Source organism: Phoxinus phoxinus (genome assembly GCF_949152265.1).
Source record: "Phoxinus phoxinus genome assembly, chromosome: 18".
NCBI classification, from domain to species: domain Eukaryota; kingdom Metazoa; phylum Chordata; class Actinopteri; order Cypriniformes; family Leuciscidae; genus Phoxinus; species Phoxinus phoxinus.
In genome coordinates, this window is record NC_136893.1 from 31,819,789 (window position 1) to 31,844,626 (window position 24,838).

At 47.6% G+C, this 24,838-nt stretch overlaps 2 protein-coding genes across 13 annotated transcripts in view; both read left to right on the forward strand.

Annotated features, from left to right (window-relative positions):
- The window catches only part of lsm14b (LSM family member 14B), a 7,478-nt gene extending 877 nt beyond the window's left edge, over nucleotides 1-6,601 (forward strand). For 6 of the 12 annotated variants that reach the window (XM_079589414.1, XM_079589415.1, XM_079589406.1 and 3 more), the window contains 8 exons: nucleotides 2,186-2,349; nucleotides 2,431-2,566; nucleotides 4,418-4,570; nucleotides 5,042-5,125; nucleotides 5,199-5,360; nucleotides 5,463-5,610; nucleotides 5,679-5,875; nucleotides 6,131-6,586. In XM_079589414.1, coding sequence (XP_079445540.1) covers nucleotides 2,186-2,349; nucleotides 2,431-2,566; nucleotides 4,418-4,570; nucleotides 5,042-5,125; nucleotides 5,199-5,360; nucleotides 5,463-5,610; nucleotides 5,679-5,841 — 1,010 coding nt within the window. In that variant the 3' untranslated portion in view covers nucleotides 5,842-5,875; nucleotides 6,131-6,586. Of the gene's footprint in view, nucleotides 1-2,185; nucleotides 2,350-2,430; nucleotides 2,567-4,417; nucleotides 4,571-5,038; nucleotides 5,126-5,198; nucleotides 5,361-5,462; nucleotides 5,611-5,678; nucleotides 5,876-6,130 lie in introns of all 12 variants that reach the window. The other 6 variants (XM_079589409.1, XM_079589410.1, XM_079589411.1 and 3 more) reach the window with 2 other exon arrangements.
- Nucleotides 6,602-11,153: 4,552 nt separating this feature from the next.
- Nucleotides 11,154-24,838, forward strand: part of LOC306985429 (uncharacterized protein) — a 52,556-nt gene continuing 38,871 nt past the window's right edge. The window contains exon 1 of the mRNA XM_079587675.1: nucleotides 11,154-11,164. The gene's annotated coding sequence lies outside the window, so the exon portion shown is untranslated. The remainder of the gene's footprint in view (nucleotides 11,165-24,838) is intronic.

Sequence of the window (24,838 nt, forward strand, 5' to 3'; positions counted from 1 at the left end):
GTCCATTCTCTTCAGTGATATTAAATCAAATAAATATTAAATCTTTTAAAGGACGTGTTAAGTGTTCATATGTGTGTTAAGCCACTTCTCTTAAATCAAATGAACATTGAAATAACGTGTCACATGTTCACCGTCATTAAAGCAGCGTTTCTTAAGCGTGTTCCTGTAGCCACACTCTTCCTAATCGATCACACCTGACCAGCTCATCGGCTCTTCTGGGTCCGATCAGAGATCAGCTGGTGGTCCTCCAGGACACCGCAGTAATGAACACGAACCGCTGCAGTCTTTCAGTCTGTTTTCAACTGTCGAGCTAAAACCTAATCGAGCCAGTAATAAAAGCCCCAATCCATCCGCCGGAAACCGAAGCCTCCCCGGCGCCGCCATTGATTAGCAGAGCATCTCCTGCTGTTAGCAAATTGACTCCCATTCACTTTGGCGTCACTTTGACAGCGAATAACTTTACATCTGAGGTGTCCAAAGACTCCATTTGTCCATTATTTATTTCTAAAGAAACATGACAATGTATAAAAGGCTCCATTACCTTGTATCTTACGTTATGACCTCGTAGAAGCTGTTTTAGTAAAAAATAGGCTAACGATTGCGTCATAACCACGCGACTCTCTGTCGCACAGTCGAGAGATTACCGTATAGACCAGCGGAGAAGCTCACGGGCGATCGGGGGACGTGAAGGCAGTATCCCATAGAGAGTAGGGCTGGGCGATATGTAAAAAATATTTGATCTATATTCGCCTTAAAATCGCGATATCCGATTTATATCGTCTACCCAAGCCCCGCCCCCAACACGCCCCCAAGACAACGCTACCGACATACACCGTTAAAGTCATGTTGAGTTTGGCTGCACTTTATCTAATGATAGCCTGTGGTTTAATTAGTTTAATTGAATGATTGGAACGTTAAAGGTTTTACTTTGGTTAGTTGGAGCTTAAACAACAATTATTCTGATGTTTATTCATGTTCACTTGATTCTACAAATGAACTAAGGATGATTGTGAGATATAATGCTGTGTGTCCGTGCACTATGTGAGAGGCGGCTCGTTGTGTGTGCGCAGCTCAGAACACAGCGCGCGTGCAGAAGTGTTCTTTCGTCCTGCGCTTAAAGATCGATTTTCTATTCCTAATCCTAACTAGCCTATAAAAAAGAGAAAATAAAAATAAAATTCATATTATTGCATGTGAATAAATATGTATAACTATATAGCTATGTGAAATAGGCTATGCCATTTTTTTTTTTATATAGACGATTATCTAGAAACGAATGTTATAATCGACATCGCGATACTTGCGAGACATCGGCGATATAAGATAATATCGTCATATCGCCCAGCTCTAACAGAGTGATAAAGTTGCTCCCGCTGCTAGCTCATGGACAGCTAATGCTCACGCTCTCCGTATTTCTCTCGGCACAGCTACTAGGACTCGCGTCACATCTACGTCATCAAGCTCAGTTTGAGCCCGCGCAGTTCGCCCGGCGATCAGGAAGTGATGCTTCACTTTCCTCCGTTGAAACCCTTGGGTCGCTGTGTCCTGTTCATATACTGTAGGGTCAAACCCCCTCCTCGTCGTAACACTGCGGTCTCAGTGCTATAGGCTAACTGCTCCTGCTGACGTCTGGTGGGGTTTGAGGACTACACGCCTGCGCACATGTATATTCAGATGCGCATACCTATCGACCGAACACGTGATGCACATGTGCGCGGCGTCTGCGTTTTCGCGTATTTGTGTTTTTGAGGTTTGCGCAGAAAAAAACGGATAATCGTTTGCACCTTCGAACCTATGTTCGGGAGTGTGTTCTCGAGACACAGGCACTGCTGTGCGGATGAGCCGGAGCGCGTTAAGGGTTTTCTGTTGGAACGGTGTCGTGTTAGCGGCCCCCAAGTTAATGACTGATGTTCGCAACTTCACTGTTACGCTAATTTCTATTATCACTGTAAAGCTGCTTTGAAATAACCCATGCTGTTAAAAGCACTGTATAAATGGAGTTGACTTGGCTTGGCTTTTAGCTCCAGTGTTTGTGACTGTTTTGTGCCTCATGGTTTTATTTGACTAGCGGTGTCTGAAACCGTCCACTATATGGGGATGAGTGTTTCAGACACCGCTCATGACAGGCCTGCAGGTCACGTTACTTCAGCAGCGTCTCACTGCGGTGTGTGTGTGTGTGTGTCAGTGAGGTCGTTCGGCACAGAGGGCCGCCCGACGGACCGGCCCGTGCCCCCGAGGGACGAGGTGTTCGAGTACATCATCTTCAGGGGAAGTGACATCAAGGACATCACGGTGTGTGAGCCTCTGAAGATGCACCACAGTCTTCCTCAGGACCCTGCTATCGTTCAGGTGTGTGTGTGTGTGTGTGTCGAACTCCGTTACGTGTCCTCCGCTCGTTCAGATGCAGCGCTGATTGTTTTCTCTCGTTAGTCGTCAGTCGGGACGTCGTCCGCTCACTACGGGTCGCAGGGCGGATACAGTCCCTACCGAAACATGCTACCCTCCTACAGCCAGCTGGCGGCCAGCTCCCTCCTCAACCAGCAGTACGCCGCGGCGCTGGGCCTCGGTGAGTGTGTGTGTGTGTGTGTGTGTGCTATAACCAGCTGGCGGCCAGCTCCCTCCTCAACCAGCAGTACGCCGCGGCGCTGGGCCTTGGTGAGTGTGTGTGTGTGTGTGTGTGTGCTATAACCAGCTGGCGGCCAGCTCCCTCCTCAACCAGCAGTACGCCGCGGCCCTGGGCCTCAGTGAGTGTGTGAGTGTGTGAGTGTGTGTGTGTGTGTGTGTGCCATAACCAGCTGGCGGCCAGCTCCCTCCTCAACCAGCAGTGCGGCGCTGGGCCTCGGTGAGTGTGTGTGAGTGTGTGAGTGTGTGTGAGTGTGTGAGTGTGTGAGTGTGTGAGTGTGTGAGTGTGTGAGTGTGTGAGTGTGTGCCATAACCAGCTGGCGGCCAGCTCCCTCCTCAACCAGCAGCGGCGCTGGGCCTCGGTGTGAGTGTGAGTGTGAGTGTGAGTGTGAGTGTGAGTGTGAGTGTGAGTGTGAGTGTGAGTGTGAGTGTGAGTGTGAGTGTGAGTGTGAGTGTGTGAGTGATAACCAGCAGCGGCGCTGGGCCTCGGTGAGTGTGTGTGTGCGCTATAACCAGCAGCGGCGCTGGGCCTCGGTGTGTGTGTGTGTGTGTGTGCTATAACCAGCAGCGGCGCTGGGCCTCGGTGAGTGTGTGTGTGTGTGTGTGTGTGTGTGTGTGTGTGTGCTATAACCAGCAGCGGCGCTGGGCCTCGGTGAGTGTGTGTGTGTGCTATAACCAGCAGCGGCGCTGGGCCTCGGTGAGTGTGTGTGTGCGCTATAACCAGCAGCGGCGCTGGGCCTCGGTGTGAGTGTGAGTGTGAGTGTGAGTGTGAGTGTGAGTGTGAGTGTGAGTGTGAGTGTGAGTGTGAGTGTGAGTGTGAGTGTGAGTTATAACCAGCAGCGGCGCTGGGCCTCGGTGAGTGTGTGTGTGCGCTATAACCAGCAGCGGCGCTGGGCCTCGGTGAGTGTGTGTGTGTGTGTGTGTGTGTGTGTGTGTGTGTGTGTGTGTGCTATAACCAGCAGCGGCGCTGGGCCTCGGTGAGTGTGTGTGTGTGCTATAACCAGCAGCGGCGCTGGGCCTCGGTGAGTGTGTGTGTGCGCTATAACCAGCAGCGGCGCTGGGCCTCGGTGAGTGTGTGTGTGTGCTATAACCAGCAGCGGCGCTGGGCCTCGGTGAGTGTGTGTGTGCGCTATAACCAGCAGCGGCGCTGGGCCTCGGTGTGTGTGTGTGTGTGCTATAACCAGCAGCGGCGCTGGGCCTCGGTGAGTGTGTGTGTGTGTGTGTGTGTGTGTGTGCTATAACCAGCAGCGGCGCTGGGCCTCGGTGAGTGTGTGTGTGCTATAACCAGCAGCGGCGCTGGGCCTCGGTGAGTGTGTGTGAGTGTGTGTGTGTGTGTGCTATAACCAGCAGCGGCGCTAGGCCTCGGTGAGTGTGTGTGTGCTATAACCAGCAGCGGCGCTGGGCCTCGGTGAGTGTGTGTGAGTGTGTGTGTGTGTGTGCTATAACCAGCAGCGGCGCTGGGCCTCGGTGAGTGTGTGTGTGCTATAACCAGCAGCGGCGCTGGGCCTCGGTGAGTGTGTGTGTGTGTGTGTGCTATAACCAGCAGCGGCGCTGGGCCTCGGTGAGTGTGTGTGTGCTATAACCAGCAGCGGCGCTGGGCCTCGGTGAGTGTGTGTGAGTGTGTGTGTGTGTGTGCTATAACCAGCAGCGGCGCTGGGCCTCGGTGAGTGTGTGTGTGTGTGCTATAACCAGCTGGCGGCCAGCTCCCTCCTCAACCAGCAGTACGCAGCGGCCCTGGGCCTCGGTGTGTGCGCGCTCATGTCTCTGTGTGTGTGTGTGTGTGTGTGTGGCCCAGGTCTGCATGGTGTGCCGGTGCGTAGGGGTCCTATGGTGGAGCAGGCGGTTCAGACTGTGCCTGCAGAGAAAGCCCCGCTGAAGGGTTTGAGCGGAGCAGGAGAGATGGGCCGAGGGCAGAGGGGCGGTCGAGGAGCGCAGAGAGCATTCAACAGTGAGTCCTACACACACACACACACACACACACACACTTGCAGTCACTTAACACACACCAAACCCAGACTATCTGTGAAGCGCTGTGGAGCAGAACTTGAGGCGAAGCGTGTCCCTTCATTCATCACGTGATCATGACCTGTCTTGGGAAAACTTTCCAGTGCAAGTTAAATTTAATTGGCTTTTACGTATGATTTTGGTTTTAAAAGTGTGGTTACATTCAGATCACATGCATTTTGTAAAATGTTTGCAAATGAAGTGCCACAATCACGCACTGGTTAAGTGTCCATTTGAGTGAATGAGTCTTAAGATGCGTGTGGTCCTCATGCCCACTTGAACACTGAGCAAGCTCTGGGAATGTCATGAGGTGGACCAGTGACGTTCAGAGGCTGCAGGTGTGTGTTGCGACAGATGCTCTGTAGGAAACCTTCCTGCGTGAGTTTCAGAAAGATATTTTGCTTCCTCTGAGGAGATTCAGCGGCACAGCAAGGCGTCTTGAAGGGGCCGAGTCCAGCTAATGACGAGAACAAGCCTCCAACCAGTAGGAGGAAACCAGGTGAAGACGCTTGCTCTTCTAATGACACCGATTGAGGATGTAGACTACCTTGTAAACTTGCGGTGTCTTGTAGGAACTCGGCGGTCCAGGAACCGCGGTCGAGGTCAAATCCTTGTAGGGAACACAAAGCCCAGCACCCTGCAGTTTGAGTCTGACTTTGATTTTGAAACCGCAAATGCTCAGTTCAATAAAGATGACGTGGAGAAAGAGATTGAAGACCAGCTCAGTGTTGAAGGTATTTCCCTTTGGCCAGGCCCTTGAACATCTTTCTAAATCCACCCTGCAGAATTCACCGTTGTCTTATTCCTGTTAATTCGAAGTGTCTTTGCTTTGTCAGAGCCGAAAGTGGCCCCAGAGGAAAGCGATACAGAGCGGGAAAAGCCTGAGAACGAGAGCGCAGATACAGAGGATCTGCTCGGGCCGAAGTGCTTCTACAATAAAGCGAAGTGCTTCTTCGACAACATCTCCTCCGAGCTCAAGACGAGGTATAGCCCGTCGCACCTCTGTCCAGCAGGAGCGCTGCTTGTCAGTGACTTTGTTTGTTCTCCTCCAGACGCACCACATGGGCTGAGGAGAGGAAGCTGAACGTGGAGACCTTCGGGGTGCCGGGCCGATATCTGAGAGGCCGTGGGTTTCGGGGGAGTTTCCGAGGGCGTCGGGGCCGAGGGGCGGTGCAGCGTCCCCTTCCACAGAGAGTGGGCAGCGGACGACTGTGACCCGGCTCCATCTGACCGAGTGCGCCCCGTGAAGGTTGAGGATGTTTTATTGGTTCCTTTATAGGCTTAAAATTCAGTGTCTGAATTGACCCCATTTACATTAGATCAACACATTTCTTCTTTCTATAGTTTTTGAGCTTAAAGCGCCCATGTTTATCTGAGATGTACTTAACCTTTTCACCAACCACTCTGTTCTTTATGGATGAATCAAATTCCACGTTTCATGTTGATTGTAAGTGAATGGCTACTTCTATGGATTAATCTTGCTCTTCATTCCTCTTTCCTCCAGATGCGTTTTCCTCTGGGTGACTTGGTCTTGTCTACGTGTTTGATTTCCAGTGGTTCCTTGAGTTTTCTCTTCATCAAACAACCACCGCTTGTATAAAAAAAAATTAAAAAAAATGGCAGCATTGATTCTTTTAATTTGACATTAAGATGGCCTTTTTCTTTTGTTTCATGTATGTGAAGAACCCTGCTACTTAACCATGTAAATGCACCTGAATCTATCTTTTTTTGCATTTAAATTGGGATAGCACTTTTATTTGTATGTATGGTTAGTTTTTGGTTGTATAAAGATATGCATTTAAATGGAGTAGATAAACTTCAGTCTATGGTATGTGATCCCCTAATAATTCTTATTTATTATAATTGTTTATTTTTTTGTAAAATTGTAAGGGGATCTTGTTGTTGATGTAATTGTTAATAAACAAAGGAAATAAAAAATCTTGAGTCTGTATGCTTGTTCAAGAGGTATGATCGTCCCTAAGTTTTATGGATTCTGGGAAAGTCTTTTCTACATATAATTAGCACCCAAGTTTTTTTTGTATTCATGCACAATTTGTAGTGCAAGAATTAAATGGTAGGTAATTAGTCAGTTCCAGTAACTTGTAGTAAAAACAGACAGGAGAAAGAAGCTCCGAGTCCCTGGTTACCTGTGAATGGGCACCAAGATGCACGCAGAAAATTGTTTTCCTTTTTCTATTGTCATAGTTATTGCCTTCCCCTAGCAAAACTGTTCAAGATGTCAAATCTGATTGTCAGTGTGACCGTTGCTTGGCTTGATACATAATTCATGCAAACACAGTACATATATTTGCTAACTATGCACAAAGTCTACATAAAAGTAGCTGCAGAGTTGCTCTTTTGTGTGGACCTATGACTGACGTAACTACTTGGTAAAATGTAACTTTGTAAATCCAATTTAGATTATTTTTCTTGTGAAACTTTTAAACATGCTCAAGAGCACCACACTTTTTTTTTTTTTTTGTAAGGGAGTTTACAGACAATTTCTGTGTAAAATTTAAATTGTCAAGAGTGGATCATTTACACCTCACAATAACCCCTATTTAACACTGATCCACTTCAAATGTTGACCACTGACAGATCATTCATTGTATTGCATTAATAGAAAGTCAATATGAAATTTAATTATAAAGTATTTTGCCCAAATGTATTTTTTGTGGAAACATTTCTTACATTGCTTTGTGGATTTACTAGATACTTTCATTCTGGTGTTTAATGCAAAGGATTCCAGCTTACCAACCTCAGGATTAGTCTAGGAAAGACCCAGACTCATTAGGATAAAGCATTTTGTTTTTAAAATTATTCAGTGACTAATTAAGTCAGTCACTACAGCTTTCCAATGCAAATAAATAACTGAACACTATCTTTGTCATGAACAGCTCAGAGACATAGGAGTTGTGGATCAAAAATCTAAATAGTTTATTTACGAGTAATCCAAAAAAACAGGCAAACAGTACATACTGTAGTGAACTTTTTCTTCTAAAGTGTAGGAAACTCAGAAGCGAAGACCAGGAGACTCGGGTGTATCTTCAGCAGGAGTCTTTATTGAGAACACGAGCTGTTGGTAGCTGCCGTCATCAATACTCACAAGCGCTGTAGTCATCGAAATCTCAACTAAGGGAACTTTACATTGTAGAGTTTATACTTTTCAAAGAGGGGAGGGATTACATAGAGGAGACGACTCTGAACAAAGCATGCAAATGAAGTAGGAAACTTTTTCCTTCGTCAAAGCAGAGACCAGGAGACTTTGGGATCGCGTTCAAACAGAAGTTATTCTTTATTGAGGACTTCGCTGTGCTTTGCTGTAGGTCGACCAACAGTCTAAAACTGTAACAGTATACGTTGCAATTTATATACATTTAGGGGCAGGGATTAACATTGTGATGGGAAATGAAGTATTACAGGTTTTGGAACCTGACCTAGATCCAATCAGCATAACTATTCAAACGCTGAGACGCGAGAACAGGGCTGGCAGGATTCTCTTGCTGGAAGTTTCGCAGCTGATCTAAACATTTAGTCTCTTCACTTTTGCAGTTTCCTAAATTAAACATTTAATAAATTTGTAATCCTACATTTCCCCTTTTGGGAGTTCTAATAACTTGGGTGCTAATTATATGTAGAAAAGACTTTCCCAGAAGCCATAAAACTTAGGTTCCATCATACCTCTTGATCAAGCATACAGACTCAAGATTTTAATTTGCTTTGTTTATTAACAATTACATCAACAACAAGATCCCCTTACAATTTTACAAAAAAACAAAACAATTATAATAAATAAGAATCAATAATGTCTTGGTTGGATCCATTAACCCGGTGCAGACCGATAATGGTGCAGGCTCCCCCTTGTGTAGCAAGGATGTAATCCAAGGCCACTCTGTTCTGTAAGATCATTATCTTGTGCGAAGCGAGAGTGTCCGTGCTGTTGCCCAGGGCCAAAGCCGTATCATTGGCCAATTTCTGTACAGAATTCGATAAGCTTCTGACTTGATGACTCGCTTGTTGTAGTCCTCAGTTGTAAGTCGCTTTGGATAAAGGCGTCTGCTAAATGACTAAATGTAAATGTAAATGATCAAGGGCCTGCATGACACCATAAGACGGGATTAATGCTCCAAGAGTTCTTGACCACCATGTTTGTGCACAAGTGAGTCCTGGACTGCAGCCATCTTCTTTGTGTGTTGGTAGAAGCTGAAGGTGCGTGTGCCATGCAACGCTCTTTCCAGCAAACAAGGCGTTCTTGACAAATTCATCAGCTCTAAGAATATGTTGTTTCTGGAGACCACACTTTGTGCCATGTCCATGATGGTTAGTAGTACGACAATCTTGATAGTGTTGATGGATGACTGAAGTTCCCGTATGTGAGTGTCTGCGTTGTGTATTTTTTTTCTTTGTGATAGTTGGCTCAACAGTGGGTCGAGTCGAGTCGAGGAGGTCGTGCATATTTTACATTTACAGTCTGACCTTACACCATTACTGATGAAGCCTGTGCTGTAGGATAACATTTAAGGCTGTGAGTTTACTTAACCTGTGTCCCCCAAAGGAAACTGAGACAGTCACTTTCCTTTTGTTCTATTAAACAAAAACAAGTCTTTCATCTTTGTTGTAAGTTACTGGGGAAATTTTCCACTCACAGCCCAAATGGCTAACACCTCAACAAGCTGCCCCACGAGTTTAATGACGAGGGGAGGGGCTGCTTCAGAGTAGCAAGCAGACTGAGTAGAAGCTGAGTAACATTGTTAACTTGTCTAAAGTTCTTTTTGTTTTTCCTACACTCTTTCCTCCAATGTCCATGCTTACCACAGCAATTTGTGTCGAATTATAATGGAAAGGATTATTATTACCTCTTCCATAGACATCAGTGTGTAACATATATATATATATATATATAAACAACGGAAAACAAAAACAACGAACAAACGAACAAAATGAGTGCGGGAGAAAATGCGGCCGGTGGCAGTGCAGAATCTGACTTGGTGCCAAAACATAAATCATCTTCCATAATTTGGAAGTATTTTGGATTCAGAAAAGACGATGTAAACCAGAGTGACGTGTTGTGCAGGTCGTGCTTAGCAAAAATTGCGTCTAAGAAAGGTAGCACAACAAACATGTTTCACCACCTGAAACAACACCATCGCGTGCTGCATGAAGAGTGCATGACAATGAGAGAAACACCGGGGACTTCTCAGTCATCCCAAAATAAACCAAAGCAAAGTTTGATTGCTGATGCATTCAGTAGCGTTACGCCGTACGAGTCGTCGTCCACCAGACATAAAGAAATTACAGACGCTATAACATACCACATTGCAAAAGACATGGTACCTGTGTACACTGTCTCAAAAGAAGGCTTTAAAAAAATGGTTCGGACGCTGGACAAGCGTTATAAAATACCATCCCGAACACATTTTAATCAAGTGAAGCAGTTGAACAGCAAGAGAAGACATCTGTGTGTGAGTGTTTACTTTTCTCAGTCGATTTTAGCGCGGTTCTTTGTTGCTAGGAAACTTTGTGTTGTTTACTGTGTTTTACTCTAGAAAAACGCACGCGCAACGTGGCATTTGTTTGTGTCGTGACTTGAGTTTCGCGTGGTTAAACAGTGGGCGTGACCAGCTGTATTCAACAATCAGGTATTAGGCGTGTATAAATAGGTTTAGTGCTCCGCGGCAGCGGTCGCGACGGCGTGAAGCCCTCATCGTGTGAAGACCGAAGAGTGTAAAGACCAACGACTCTACCTGTGCGACTCCACCGAGCAAGGACACCGACAAGGCACTTGAGTATTAATTTTTATTAATCTATTAATCTCTGTTTTATCTTATTGTAATTTCCTCTCTTTTCTACTCACCTGTCAACTGATCTTTCTGTTCGTGAGCTCTTACACCATGTGTTTTATAATCCCTACTATTACTAACATTCGTAAATCCAATGTCACACGCCGGAGGCGGCACAATCCTAACAACCTGCGTACCCTAGTACTGCGTACCCTAGTCTTCTAGTACTATCTTCTCTTTTCCTATTGGTCTCTGGAATTGCCAGTCCGCAGTTAACAAAGCTGATTTCATTACATCTATTTCTAGTCATTCAGGTCTCAGCCTTCTGGCCCTGACTGAGACCTGGATCAGACCTGAGGACACTGCCACACCAGCTGCGCTCTCCTCTAACTTCACTTTCTCACACACCCCTCGTCTGACTGGAAGGGGTGGAGGTACCGGTCTGCTCATCTCAAACGATCGGAAATTTAATCATTTACCATCTCTGTGTAACAACAGCTAATTTGAATCACATTCTATTACCATCACTAGTCCTATTAAAATTAATTGTGTAGTTGTATATCGTCCCCCAGGTCAGTTTGGCAGTTTCTTAGAGGAGCTTGATGTGCTACTCTCATCCTTCCCCGAGGATGGTACTCCTCTCATAGTTCTTGGAGACTTCAACATCCACCTTGAAAAACCTCAAGCTGCTGATTTCCACACTCTGCTTGCCTCATTCGATCTCAAACGAGTATCGACTCCGGCTACTCACAAATCGGGTAACAAACTGGACCTTATTTACACACGCTACTGCTCCACTGACCATACTCTAGTCACTCCACTGCACACCTCAGATCACTTCCTCCTCACTCTCAACCTCAACCTGCCTCAGAACACATCACACACTCCTCCACAGGTCACCTTTGGCGTAACCTACGCTCACTCTCACCCTCTCGTCTATCCTCTTTGGTCTCGTCCACGCTTGCTCCACCAGACCAGCTCTCAGCACTAGATACTAACAGTGCAACTGATACTCTTTTCTCCACTCTAACATCCTGCTTGGACAATTTCTGCCCCCTTTCCTCCAGGCCAGCCCGCGCCTCTCCCTCTGCCCCCTGCCCCCTACACACACATTCTACCCTCTTTCTCCTTGCTTTCAGAGACCGAAGTCTCCAAACTCCTCCTTTCCAATCACCCTACTACCTGTCCGCTTGATCCTATTCCCACTAACCTACTTCAAGCTATTTCTACTTCTGTTATACCCACACTCACACACATCATAAACACATCTCTTCACACTGGCACATTTCCCACAGCTTTCAAGCAGGCTCGGGTAACCCCACTGCTTAAGAAACCCACTCTAAATCCAGCACATCTGGAGAATTACAGACCGGTATCCCTCCTTCCATTCGTCGCAAAAACACTTGAACGAGTCGTTTTCAACCAGATCTCCTCCTTTCTTACGCAGAACAACCTCTTGGACAACAATCAGTCTGGCTTCAAAAGCGGACACTCAACTGAGACTGCTCTGCTCTCAGTAATTGAAGCTCTGAGATTGGCAAGGGCAGCTTCCAAGTCCTCAGTTCTCATCCTGCTGGATCTGTCTGCTGCCTTTGACACAGTTAACCACCAGATCCTCTTGTCAATCCTAAAGATGAAGGGAATCTCGGGTACTGCACTCTAGTGGTTCAAGTCTTATCTCTCGGGTAGGTCCTTTAGGGTGTCGTGGAGGGGCGAGGTGTCTAAGACCAAACATCTAGCCACTGGTGTGCCTCAGGGCTCAGTTCTTGGACCTCTTCTCTTCTCAATCTACATGACATCACTAGGATCTGTGATTCAGAAACATGGCTTTTCCTACCACTGCTACGCTGATGACACACAGCTCTACCTCTCATTCCAGCCTGATGATCCGACGGTAGCCGCTCGCATCTCAGCCTGCCTGATAGACATTTCTGGCTGGATGAAGGACCACCACCTTCAACTAAACCTCGCGAAGACAGAGCTACTTGTAATCCCGGCTAACCCAGCACTTAATCACAACTTCACCATTCAGCTAGGCTCGTCATCCATAACTCCATCAAGATCAGCCAGGAACCTTGGAGTTGTAATTGATGACCAATTGAATTTCACAGACCACATCGCTAGCACTGCCCGGTCATGCAGATTTGCCTTGTACAACATCAGAAGGATCAGGCCCTTCCTATCAGAGCATGCTACACAACTCCTTGTTCAGGCGCTTGTTCTATCCAGACTAGACTATTATAATGCTCTCCTGGCTGGTCTCCCAGCTTGCACTGTCAAACCTCTGCAACTGATCCAGAATGCTGCAGCTAGAGTGGTCTTCAACGAGCCGAAGAGAGCACACGTCACTCCTCTCCTCACGAAATTGCACTGGTTGTCGGTTGCCGCTCGCATCAAATTCAAGTCACTGACGTTTGCCTACAGAACAACCACTGGCACTGCTCCCCTGTACCTGAACTCATTAATTCAGACTTATGTGCCATCCAGAAACTTGCGCTCTGCAAGTGAGCGGCGTCTGGTGGTGCCATCTCAAAGAGGCACGAAATCTCTCTCTCGGACCTTCACCATGACTGTTCCCTGCTGGTGGAATGATCTGCCTAACTCAGCCAGAGCTGCTGAGTCTGTAGCCATCTTTAAGAAACTGCTGAAGACGTGTCTTTTTCGGCAGCACTTAAGCACTTGATTCAGCACTACTAACACTTTCTTTTCTTATCTATTCTAAAAAAAAATTTTTTTTAAAATGCGTTGCATTGTACTGTGAAGGGTCATAGCACTTACATACTGTTGTCCTACTGCTAGTTTAATTGCTTCTATTGTTTCTCATTTGTAAGTCGCTTTGGATAAAAGCGTCTGCTAAATGAATAAATGTAAATGTAAATGTAAGTGGCCATTCCAAAACTTTATAATGAGTGTAAAATGTGTGTTGAATCCGAGCTGTGGTCGAGCCGGACAATCGAACCATACATAAGTTTAACGGCCCATTTTATTACAACAAACTTCTAACTCAAGACCCGCTGTCTGCAGACATCATTCTTCCCCGTGGAGCATACCGGGGATAATATAGCGGAGGAGATGAGAGGTGCGTTAGCAGACTGGAACTTGAAGGAGGACCAACAAGTTTGAAAAAAAAGGTTTAACATGAGAGTCAATGAGAGAATTCTTGGGCGATTTTCCACGTCAATGAATTCGCCCAGAGAGGCGGGAGTCGCGGGCGCGACCATTTGAAACGTGACTTGAATCTGACGAATCTTATTGGACAATGACAGATAATATGTTTAGAACACTGAAAACTACTTTTGCTGTGATAGAATTTGTTTAAAAAAACAACCTCTTTCTCCCAGTTGGTAGTGCGTCACCCAAATCGCCCCTATACACCATCTGCCCCTGCTCTTAGGACCTTAAACGATGCTACTGCAATTTGTACTCTTGCCTTGACATCAGAATCTCTTTCCCAAGTGGCTAACCTCTCCAAGTTGTTTTGCAGGGTTCTAGTGGACCATGTTAAGTCTAAGAAAGGCAGTGCCTTTCTATGTTCTGACAAAAGACCATCAAACCATGTGCGAACTAGGGGACCGTTAGCATCTAGCACCTTCTCTGAAGTGTCGGCTATACCACTGTATGCTGCAGCTGTCTGACAAAATCTCTCTGTGTACTCACTAACAGTTTCATCCTTCTTCTGTACACAACTAGTGATCTTTGACCAGTCTATTTTGGGTCCAACAATGTTCTTTAGAATTTTCAAAACACCTTCTCTCAACTGAAGGCTGCCCCTCCTTGAACTGCCACCTTAACGTGGTGGAGGGGTTTGAGTACCCGAATGACCCTAGGAGCTATGTTGTCCGGGGCTATATGCCCCTGGTAGGGTCTCCCAAGGCAAACAGGTCCTAGGCGACGGGTCAGACTAAGAGTAGTTCAAAAAAACCCTTTATGAAGAAAATTAAAGCAAGGACCGTTACGTCGCCCGGTATGGCGCAGCCGGGGCCCCACCCTGGAGCCAGGCCCGGGGTTGGGGCTCGTATGCGAGCGCCTGGTGGTCGGGCCTCCCCCCACGGGGTCCGGCCGGGCTCAGCCCGAAGGAGCGACGTGGGGCCGCCTTCCCGTGGGCTCACCACCTGCAGGAGGGGCCGTAAGGGGCCGGTGCTTAGAGGATCGGGCGGCAGTCGAAGGCGGGGGCCTCGACAACCCGATCCCTGGACACGGAAACTAGCTCTAGGGACGTGGAACGTCACCTCGCTGGCGGGGAAAGAGCCTGAGATTGTGCGTGAGGTTGAGAGGTTCCAACTAGAGATAGTTGGAATCACCTCTACGCACGGCTTAGGCTCTGGAACCACACTCCTTGAGAGAGGATGGACTCTTCACCACTCTGGAGTTGCCCATGGTGAGAGGCGGCAGGCTGGTGTGGGTTTGCTCATAGCCCCCCAACTCAGCCGCCATGTGTTGGAGTTTACCCCGGTGAACGAGAGGATCGTTTCCCTGCGCCTACGGGTTGGGGATAGGTCTCTCACTGTCGTGTGTGCCTACGGGCCAAACGGCAGTGTAGAGTACCCGGCCTTCTTGGAGTCTCTGGGAGGGGTTCTGGAAAGTGCTCCGACTGGAGACTCCGTCGTTCTACTGGGGGACTTCAACGCCCACGTGGGCAACGACAGTGTTACCTGGAGGGGCGTGATTGGGATGAACGGCCCCCCTGATCTGAACCCGAGCGGTGTTCAGTTATTGGACTTCTGTGCTAGTTACAGTTTGTCCATAACGAACACCATGTTCAAGCAAAAGGGTGTCCATCAGTACACGTGGCACCAGGACACCCTAGGCCGTAGGTCGATGATCGACTTTGTGGTCGTTTCATCTGACCTGCGGCCGTATGTCTTGGACACTCGGGTAAAGAGAGGGGCGGAGCTGTCAACTGATCACCACCTGGTGGTGAGTTGGATCCGATGGCGGAAGAGGAAGCTGGACAGACTCGGCAGACCCAAGCGTACTGTAAGGGTCTGCTGGGAACGTTTGGCCGAGTCTCCTGTCAGAGAGATCTTCAACTCCCACCTCCGGCGGAGCTTCGACCGGATCCCGAGGGAGGCTGGAGATATTGAGTCCGAGTGGACCATGTTCTCCACCTCCATTGTCGAAGCGGCCACTCGGAGCTGTGGCCGTAAGGTCTCCGGTGCCTGTCGAGGCGGCAATCCCCGAACCCGGTGGTGGACACCGGAAGTAAGGGATGCCGTCAAGCTGAAGAAGGAGTCCTATCGGGCCTGGTTGGCTTGTGGGACTCCTGAGGCAGCTGACAGGTACCGGCAGGCCAAGCGAACTGCAGCCCGGGTGGTTGTGGAGGCAAAAACTCGGGCCTGGGAGGAGTTCGGAGAGGCCATGGAAAATGACTATCGGCTGGCCTCGAAGAGATTCTGGCAAACCGTCCGGCGACTCAGGAGAGGGAAGCAGTGCCCCACCAACGCTGTTTACAGTGGAGGTGGGCAGCTGTTGACCTCAACTGGGGATGTCGTCGGACGGTGGAAGGAATACTTCGAGGATCTCCTCAATCCCGCCGTCACGTCTTCCATTGAGGAAGCAGAGGCTGAGGGCTCGGAGGTTGACTCGTCCATCTCCCAAGCTGAAGTCACCGAGGTAGTCAAGAAACTCCTCGGTGGCAAGGCACCGGGGGTGGATGAGATCCGCCCTGAGTACCTCAAGTCTCTGGATGTTGCGGGGCTGTCTTGGCTGACACGCCTCTGCAGCATCGCGTGGCGGTTGGGGACAGTACCTCTGGGATGGCAGACTGGGGTGGTGGTCCCTCTTTTTAAGAAGGGGGACCGGAGAGTGTGTTCCAACTACAGGGGGATCACACTTCTCAGCCTCCCCGGGAAATTCTATGCTAGGGTACTGGAGAGGAGATTACAGCCGATAGTAGAACCTCGGATTCAGGAGGAACAGTCCGGTTTTCGTCCCGGCCGTGGAACACTGGACCAGCTCTATACCCTCTACAGGGTGCTGGAGGGTTCATGGGAGTTTGCCCAACCAATCCACATGTGTTTTGTGGATTTGGAGAAGGCATTCGACTGTGTCCCTCGAGGCGGCCTGTGGAGGGTGCTCCGGGAGTATGGGGTCCGGGGTCCTTTGCTAAGGGCTGTCCGGTCCCTATGCGACCGGAGCAGGAGCTTGGTTCGCATTGCCGGCAGTAAGTCAGACTTCTTCCCGGTGCATGTTGGACTTCGGCAGGGCTGCCCTTTGTCGCCGGTTCTGTTCATAATATTTATGGACAGAATTTCTAGGCGCAGCCAGGGGCCGGAGGGTGTCAGGTTCGGGGACCACACGATTTCGTCTCTGCTCTTTGCGGATGATGTTGTCGTGTTGGCCCCTACAGACCAGGACCTTCAGCATGCACTGGGACGGTTTGCAGCCGAGTGTGAAGCGGCTGGGATGAGAATCAGCACCTCCAAATCCGAGGCCATGGTCCTCAGTCGGAAAAGGGTGGCTTGCTCACTTCAGGTTGGTGGAGAGTTCCTGCCTCAAGTGGAGGAGTTCAAGTATCTTGGGGTCTTGTTCACGAGTGAGGGAAGGATGGAACGGGAGATTGACAGACGGATCGGTGCAGCTTCCGCAGTAATGCGGTCGATGTACCGGTCTATCGTGGTGAAGAAAGAGCTGAGCCGCAAGGCGAAGCTCTCGATTTACCGGTCAATCTACGTTCCTACTCTCACCTATGGTCATGAGCTTTGGGTCATGACCGAAAGGACAAGATCCCGGATACAGGCGGCCGAAATGAGCTTTCTCCGCAGGGTGGCTGGGCGATCCCTTAGAGATAGGGTGAGGAGCTCGGTCACTCGGGAGGAGCTCAGAGTAGAGCCGCTGCTCCTCCACATCGAGAGGGGTCAGCTGAGGTGGCTTGGGCATCTGTTTCGGATGCCTCCTGGACGCCTTCCCGGGAAGGTGTTCCGGGCACGTCCCACCGGGAGGAGACCCCGGGGAAGACCTAGGACACGCTGGAGAGACTATGTCTCTCGGCTGGCCTGGGAACGCCTCGGTGTCCCCCCGGAAGAGCTAGAGGAAGTGGCTAGGGAAAGGGAAGTCTGGGCATCTCTGCTTAGACTGCTGCCCCCGCGACCCGGCCCCGGATAAGCGGAAGAAGATGGATGGATGGATGGACCTTCTCTCAATTCATCTTTACTGGGATGTAGCAGTTCAGAATCAACAGCAGATTCAAAACTGTTGAATTCAGATTCAGTTAAAATTTGTGACATCAACTGTGTGACTTCTGTTACCGCCATGTCATATAGACGCATGTTGCTGATCAATGCCCTTCTAAATTCAGAAAACTGTGTGTGTGCTGAGGGTAAGCTCTGGCAGAGTCTCTCTATATCTTTAGGTCCTAGCGCTTTTGCAACAGTTTGTATTTGGACAACAGAAGAGTTGGGAGAAACACTTTCAGTTCCCTCCATTCCCTGAGATCTTTTCCTAGCTCCACACACATTGACGGAATTTACAGGCACATCAGTAACTGATTGGAGAGCTACATGTCAAAGAAAGCATGTAAATCAGGATAGGTTTGTAGCAACATTGACATCTGGTCAGATTGGCGAAATCCGTGATTCCAACACACACACACACACACACACACACACACAGAGACATGTAATGTGACACCCCCACATTCCTCACGACAAGACACCCACATGTCCTCAGACAGAGGAAAGGACTGTGACCATAGTCACTCTTAAATGTAATAAATATATCCCCTTTTGTGTTAAGATGTGTTTATAAACCATAGGAAAGCATATATATGTCCTAGTGTAACATTAATCGAACTTTAAATGTCTATACTAATGCATAATAATATAACTTTGTATTCCTATTAATGTTAATATGATGTGTTTCGTATCTTTGTAATTCTCTAAATCTAACGGAGTCGAATTCCGATAGCAGAATGCAGTAACGTACATTGTTTTACACATTTCATATTTCTGGGGCCGAAAAGTTTTAAGTCAAACGCTTTGGTAATCCGAGCAAGAGGGATGTTCCCAGCAGACAAAGAAAAGTCTCCCGCTCTCAGATCACTGAAGGTGATTGGACGATCCGCCATGAGAAGGCGTTATCCTTACATTCCTTTAAAAGAGAGAGCCCAAAGCTCCTCCCGTCTCTTCTGCTCTCGCGTCCTGCCTTCGTCTGCTCATCATGTGAAATCTTCGGACCTGAACTCCTTCAGGAGTTCCCTCCTTTTATTTGCTTTATCTCAGTCTTTTGTTTAATTTTCAAATTCCACTGTGTTCGTTTCCACCTACGAGTCAAACGAACGAAGCCTGAATTCCTTCAGCAACTTCCCTTCCAAAGAGGCGCCTTCTTCGAAACTCCCGCGAACAGCTTGCTCTGGCAACAAGCACGCGCGCCTCAGCACGAGCGCGCGCACTCTGCTCCGAGAACACGTGCAGGCTGGACACAGCTCGTGCACACAAACGAACCTTTTGCAAGTATATCAAACTCTAACGAGTTTTAATGTTTTAAGGTGTTTCGATTGATGGCTCTCTCAATGGTCTGTGATTTTAGCTGTTCTATGGCCACTCGTGACCATTCTCTCTCTCTCTCTCTCTCTCTCTCTCTACAACCTCCACGCGTGCTTCGGCACGGCGCGCCCCTCCTCAGAAATCTCTCTCTCTCAACTTCTCTCTCTTATCCGCTATTCGTGTCTTGTATTGTTTACTGTAAATTATGTACATAGATATAATCGGTGTATAATCAATATGTGTAATCCGTTATATTCTGTAGTTTGCATTTATTAAAACAATATATTCAAGACTGTGTCTGTGAAAAAACGCTCGTAAAACCACAAACGTCAATGAGATTAAAAGATCCAAGAGCTGCCAGAGCTCTTATTATTTACTAGTTTTAATTTTATAAACACAGGAAAATTAATGTTCACGGCCAGAAAATTAATGTTTCTTGGAGGTTATAAGGAGATAGCTTTACTGAGAGGTTGATGGGTGATCTTTGATGGTTTTTGCAGGACAAACACCTATTTGATCATTACATGAATTTCCCTTAAAGGTTATCTCATAATCGAAATTAAATAAGATTATTGATATCTGAATGAGGAATTATAAGACGTTGTGATCAATTATTCATATATTCGTATAATCTAGACATTTTCAATTTCGATAATTTAATGTAAAGTAATATGCAGAATATTAATCATATTCATGATTAGTTATTAAAATTCCCTATAGATCATTTGAGCTAATTCATACGGACCAAGAGTCCGAGGCATATAGATTACATTTTGGTGGAGAAAATTACGCGCAATCTCAAACTTTGTGTTTTACGAGCAAATCAGTTTCAGTCTGTCTATATTGTGTATTAATGTAATGCGCGCGCTCCAGCGAGAGCCCACGCGCTCCCATTGAGGAAACAAGCGCGCCCTAGTAAGGCAAAAACCACGCGCGCTCACTGAAGGACTGTTAGAAGACACGAAGCCGATCTCAGTCAAAGCAAATTGACCCCTGCTAAGATATGTTTAACATTTTCAGCCCCTGTTAATTGCTAAAATAAACTTCGATGTATTATATTAATATTGTTTCGGTAAAGAGAACAGAATCTCTGTACATGTCTCGGACTGTACATTCTTAATATTGTGTTACCCACGCGCGCGCTCCAGCGAGAGTCCACGCGGTTCAGTGAGGAAACGCGCGCGCCCTAATGCGAACCCACGCGCGCTCACTGAAGAACTGACTGGCGCCGAACCAGCTCAGCTCAAGCATATTAACAGACGCTGGAAGTGACAATACCGGTAAATGTCCTAGAGAAAAGAATCTCTGTTCAGCCTGTAATTAATATTGCTTTAGCCCGCTTGAAATCAAACGAGTTTCTTTGTTCACGCGGTAGATTGGAACAGAGCGAGTCTCCTCCGTTTCGATAATAGGCCTAATAATAATATTAGATCGTTAAAATAACGATAACTCCTGGTCGAAAATTGGATTAGCTACCCATTTTGTAAACCTAAGACATTTTTAAATCATAAGTGCTATTGTGGTTAAATGTTTACGGGAACCCAACAACAGATGATAATTCCTGTTTTCCACATTTGAGTAATAAAGTGCAGTGAAGAAGTCCTGACACGTTCTCTCTTGTGCAGTATAGCACCCGAAGATCTGTAGAGATCTTGTTTCCTTTGTGATTTTATTGCAGAAAATCAGCACGTGACTGAGCTGAACGCTCTGAGCTCTTTAGAGTCACATTTAAAATTGGTTGTAATTCCGCGGACTAAACACCAGAGGTCCTTTTAGGTGTTCAAGTCTCAAAATACGCGCCCCAACGACGTCACCCTGCGTGAGCACCGCCTCCCACTGACGTCAGCCTGCATGAGCGCGACTACGCCATCTCGTGGCCGTTTCAGATAATGCTCTCGTACTGCTAAATTCAAGTGTTCTATGATGAATAGTGAATTAGCTTGTCTAAATTCTCAATAATTATTGGCATTTCCAGCTTTGCTCGTGCGAATATTATTTTGTGTTAGACAATTTTCCTGCTTGTGACTGGTACATTTACTTTGAGTTTGGTTCAAACAAGAGTTGAATTAAAACTTAAATTAAATCCCAGCCCAGCCATTGAGAGCCCATAGAGGGAAGTCCGCCACCCAGTGGCCGCCTCCCGCTAAAGCGGTTCATTCAACTCGTTTTCCTGTTTCCAATTCTGTGTGAATTGCTTTATTTCTGTTTTCTCGTCTGATTATTTTATAATAATTACTGATACTTTAATGCATCTAAGTTATTATTCGATATCATTCTGAGTTCTCAATTCCCTTACACGCTTATCTAAATTCGAGTTAAATCAGATTTAAATTTTGGATTTAAATCTTGTTTGGCTGGCAGCCACTGTCATCCACTAGAAGGAAACAGCGCCACCGCGTGGCCTTGTGGATACTAAGTCGGTGCCACTCTTTTTCCCCTTTCACTCTGTTGAAGTGTGTACTTATTTCATCTTTCCCTTCTGATTATTTCATAGTAATTACTGATGCTTTAACGTCATCTGGATTATTATAAAATATCACTCTGATTTTTACATTTCTGCACAGGCTTATTTAAATGTGAATTTAAAACCAGTTTGAATTTAATTTGAATGAGTTTGTCTGTCCAACCAGGTTGACCACTGAAAAGAGATACGCCCCCTTTTGGGACAAACCCACTACTGCGGCCTGTCTCTTCTTCTGGGGTCATCCTGTCTTTTCATTATTTTATTTTATTAATTTTTTTTTATTATTAAATTTTTTTTCAAAAAAAATTTTTTATTATGACTTTTTATTCCTAATTTTCTTATCTCTCTTTTAGGTTAGGTTATTCTGATAATCACCAACATTATCATAATTCCCTTTTTGTTTTACCATTATTTCAAAGCCTTTGCCTTTATTTCTACATACATAATTACTAAACTTGGTTAAACAAGAAAGCCTTAATTGACTTTAACTTTCACCTGTTTACCCCTTTTTGTGTGTTTATGTGTAGTTCTCCCTAGGGCGCTGTGGTGATTTGACAGTCATCTCTGGTTGGTTTCCAGCGAGCGGGGTCACCTGGTCGTCACGACCGACACCGGCCTTGCGTGAGTCTCGGACTCTTCTGTCTCTTACCATTGGGGTGGCACGCAACTGCTACATCAGCAATTTGGCGCTCCAAGGGTAAAGTCAACCACGCCAGCTGACACACAAGGCAATGTCGGGACAATTACCTGAACCAGGGCCTGCTGCAGGGGCCGGGTTCCGGTGAAAACCCCATTTTTGTCGTGCTGTCTGGCAGTTGACACCTTGGCATTGCCAGGTTGTGTGTAAGGTCGCAAGTTGTTTGAGAAGGTCGCACCGTGGTACACAGAGTAACAGAAGGCCCGGGTCCACTGCGCTCGAGTGTGTGGGACCGTCGAGAAGGTTGACCGCGCCGCCGGCTCCCACCTGAGTGACCTCATTTCACCCCAGACAAACTAAATAAGGTAAAACCCATACACTTAGTATAAGCCACAGAATATTAGATATTCCCCGGTCATTTAAGTGTTTGGCCTATATCCCTTTCTCCAAGCCTCACCGTCTTCCTAGGTTTTCTACCCCGATAGCCCCCACTCACCTGTAGGCCCTATCGTAAACTCTGGCAGTGGTAATAGGCTTAGGCCTCCTTATTCTCTCTAACACATACCGTGTTACTATTGTTTGATCTTATTTCACTTTGTTCTGTTCTATCCTTTGTTCTGTTGTGATTTGTTTCTTTCATTTCACCTAGAAACAGTAACCTGAGAGAGCCATCAAAGAAGCTAAGCAGTAGAGTGACCACCAGCAGCCGGGGCCACCACGTGACCCGCCAGGCTACTGCTCGTCACAACCTCTAGTGCAGGTCCTCGACCGACCCAAGCTAATTGGCTCCGTGAACTGTCTAACTGTTGGCATCAGTTAGCCCCAAAATTCTCATAAACGGCATAGCCGTATGATCATAACTCGTTAACCTTAAAACGAACTTGCATTGGTCTCTTTGTGTGTGTGTTCTGTGTTCTCTCTCGCCTACAGTGTGCCAAGGTCACGGCCGTCCAGTATGGCTGCCCAGTGGGACGAACTCGAGTTGTGGTTGAGAGCCATGACGACCGACTTCCTGCCCGGAGACGCCGCTGACACAGAGCCCCGGAGCCGGGAACAGCTGGACACCGACCTGGTCGAACTGATGACCCACGATCCGACACAGAGCTACAACTACAAGGACTGGGCCAAGATCGTCGGAAGCCTCGCACACAAACTCGTCGCCCAGGCACGGCTCAGCGAAAAGAGCCACATCAACCTGGAGCAGGAAGCAGCAGCGCTAAAGCTTCAAGCAGAGGAGGCCCGGAGGAACCAGGCCCACACCCAAAGTCATCTTGACCAGCTTCTTCTCCAGACCGTGAAAGAGAACGCCACAGATCCAGAGCTACAGAAAGAAGTAGAAAGACTTCGAAAGGCCCTGCAAGATCTTCGCCTCGACACAGACCAAAGAGAACAGTCGGAGAAAGAAACCTGTAAAGAACTCGACGAAAGACTCCAACAAAGTGACACTCTCCTCGAGAGAGCAAAGACTGAACTAAGAGACAAAAACGCTAAAGCCACAGCCTGTGAAAAACACTTACAGGTGGCCAGAGCTGAAATCCATGAGCTTACTCTGCAGAGACATGATCTCAGAGACGAACTCGACATTGTTCACAGAGAACTGAGACATTCTTACAGACTTAATAGTGACCGGGTAGGGGAAACACACACCACAAAGTTTCCCCTGACCAGCCGGTACACACCAGCCAGCCAACAAAAACCCCTGTCAGCAGAAAGGGGGGGGGCCCTCACAGAGAACACTCACCGCTAATCGCGGCACGGCTCCCAAAGTCGAAGGGGGCGGAGCTGAAAAGGGTCAGAATCCCCTCCAGACGGATTGGGCCCCCAACCACAGCTCTTCCCCCACGAACTCTGACAAGTTGGCCAGAAACATCCCCACGTTCACTCCAAACCTTGCAGGAGGCCATGATGTACATGCTTACCTTCAAGACATTGACTTTCACCTGCAAACTGTCGCCAACGTGACAGCTCGGGACAAGTTTTGCCTGCTCAGAATTACTTCTAGCCGTGACGTGCGCAGCTTCCTAGACCGTCAACCAGAGACTGTCAAAAGGGACTACCAGCAGCTGCGACAAGCTTTGATCCGTGAATTCTCTGATCCAGAATCAGAACAAGGGGTCTTCACCGCCATGGACGTCAAACAGGCCCGACCTGAACACCCACAGACCTACTACGGCCGACTCCGACACGCCTACTTCGGAGCACGAAACGAGCCCGGTATGGAAGAAGATGTCAACTTCAGGACGCTGTTCCTCCGAAATCTGCATCCCACAGTGAGTCACCACTTAGGCGTTCTGGCCTGTCCACGTAGCATGTCCACCCAACAGCTACGTGACTTGGTCCACAAAGCTTACACCAAGCAAAAGACTATTTCCAAAAAGACTGTAAAAGACCCCACAACCTACTCTGTCTCTGAGCACTGCTCAGAGCTAGACACAGAAGGCGCCCAACAGCACCACAGTCACAGACTGTACCACAGAGAGTCAAGACCGTTCCAAGCCAGCAGAGGGCAGCACAACCGTGACGGTGCTCATCCAAAGCATCGGAGCGAGCGCTCTAAGAGGTTCTGGGACCTGCATCACCCGCCGTCCAGAACTCCAAGCCCAGAAAGCCAGCCCTGGAACCCCTCTCAACATGCTACTGGTAAGCCCAAGCCTCATCGCACACCAGAAAAACACAGTGCAGCCACGTCGGAGACAGCAGAGATCGTGAGGATGCTGAAAGAGTTTCTTCACAAGAAACATCGCAAGAGAGACAAGGACGAACCAGACATCTTATGTCTAAGCATAAGAACTGAAACCAACACCCTGTCTGACTGCCATCTGCCTGAGCCAAGCACCACGAACACTGC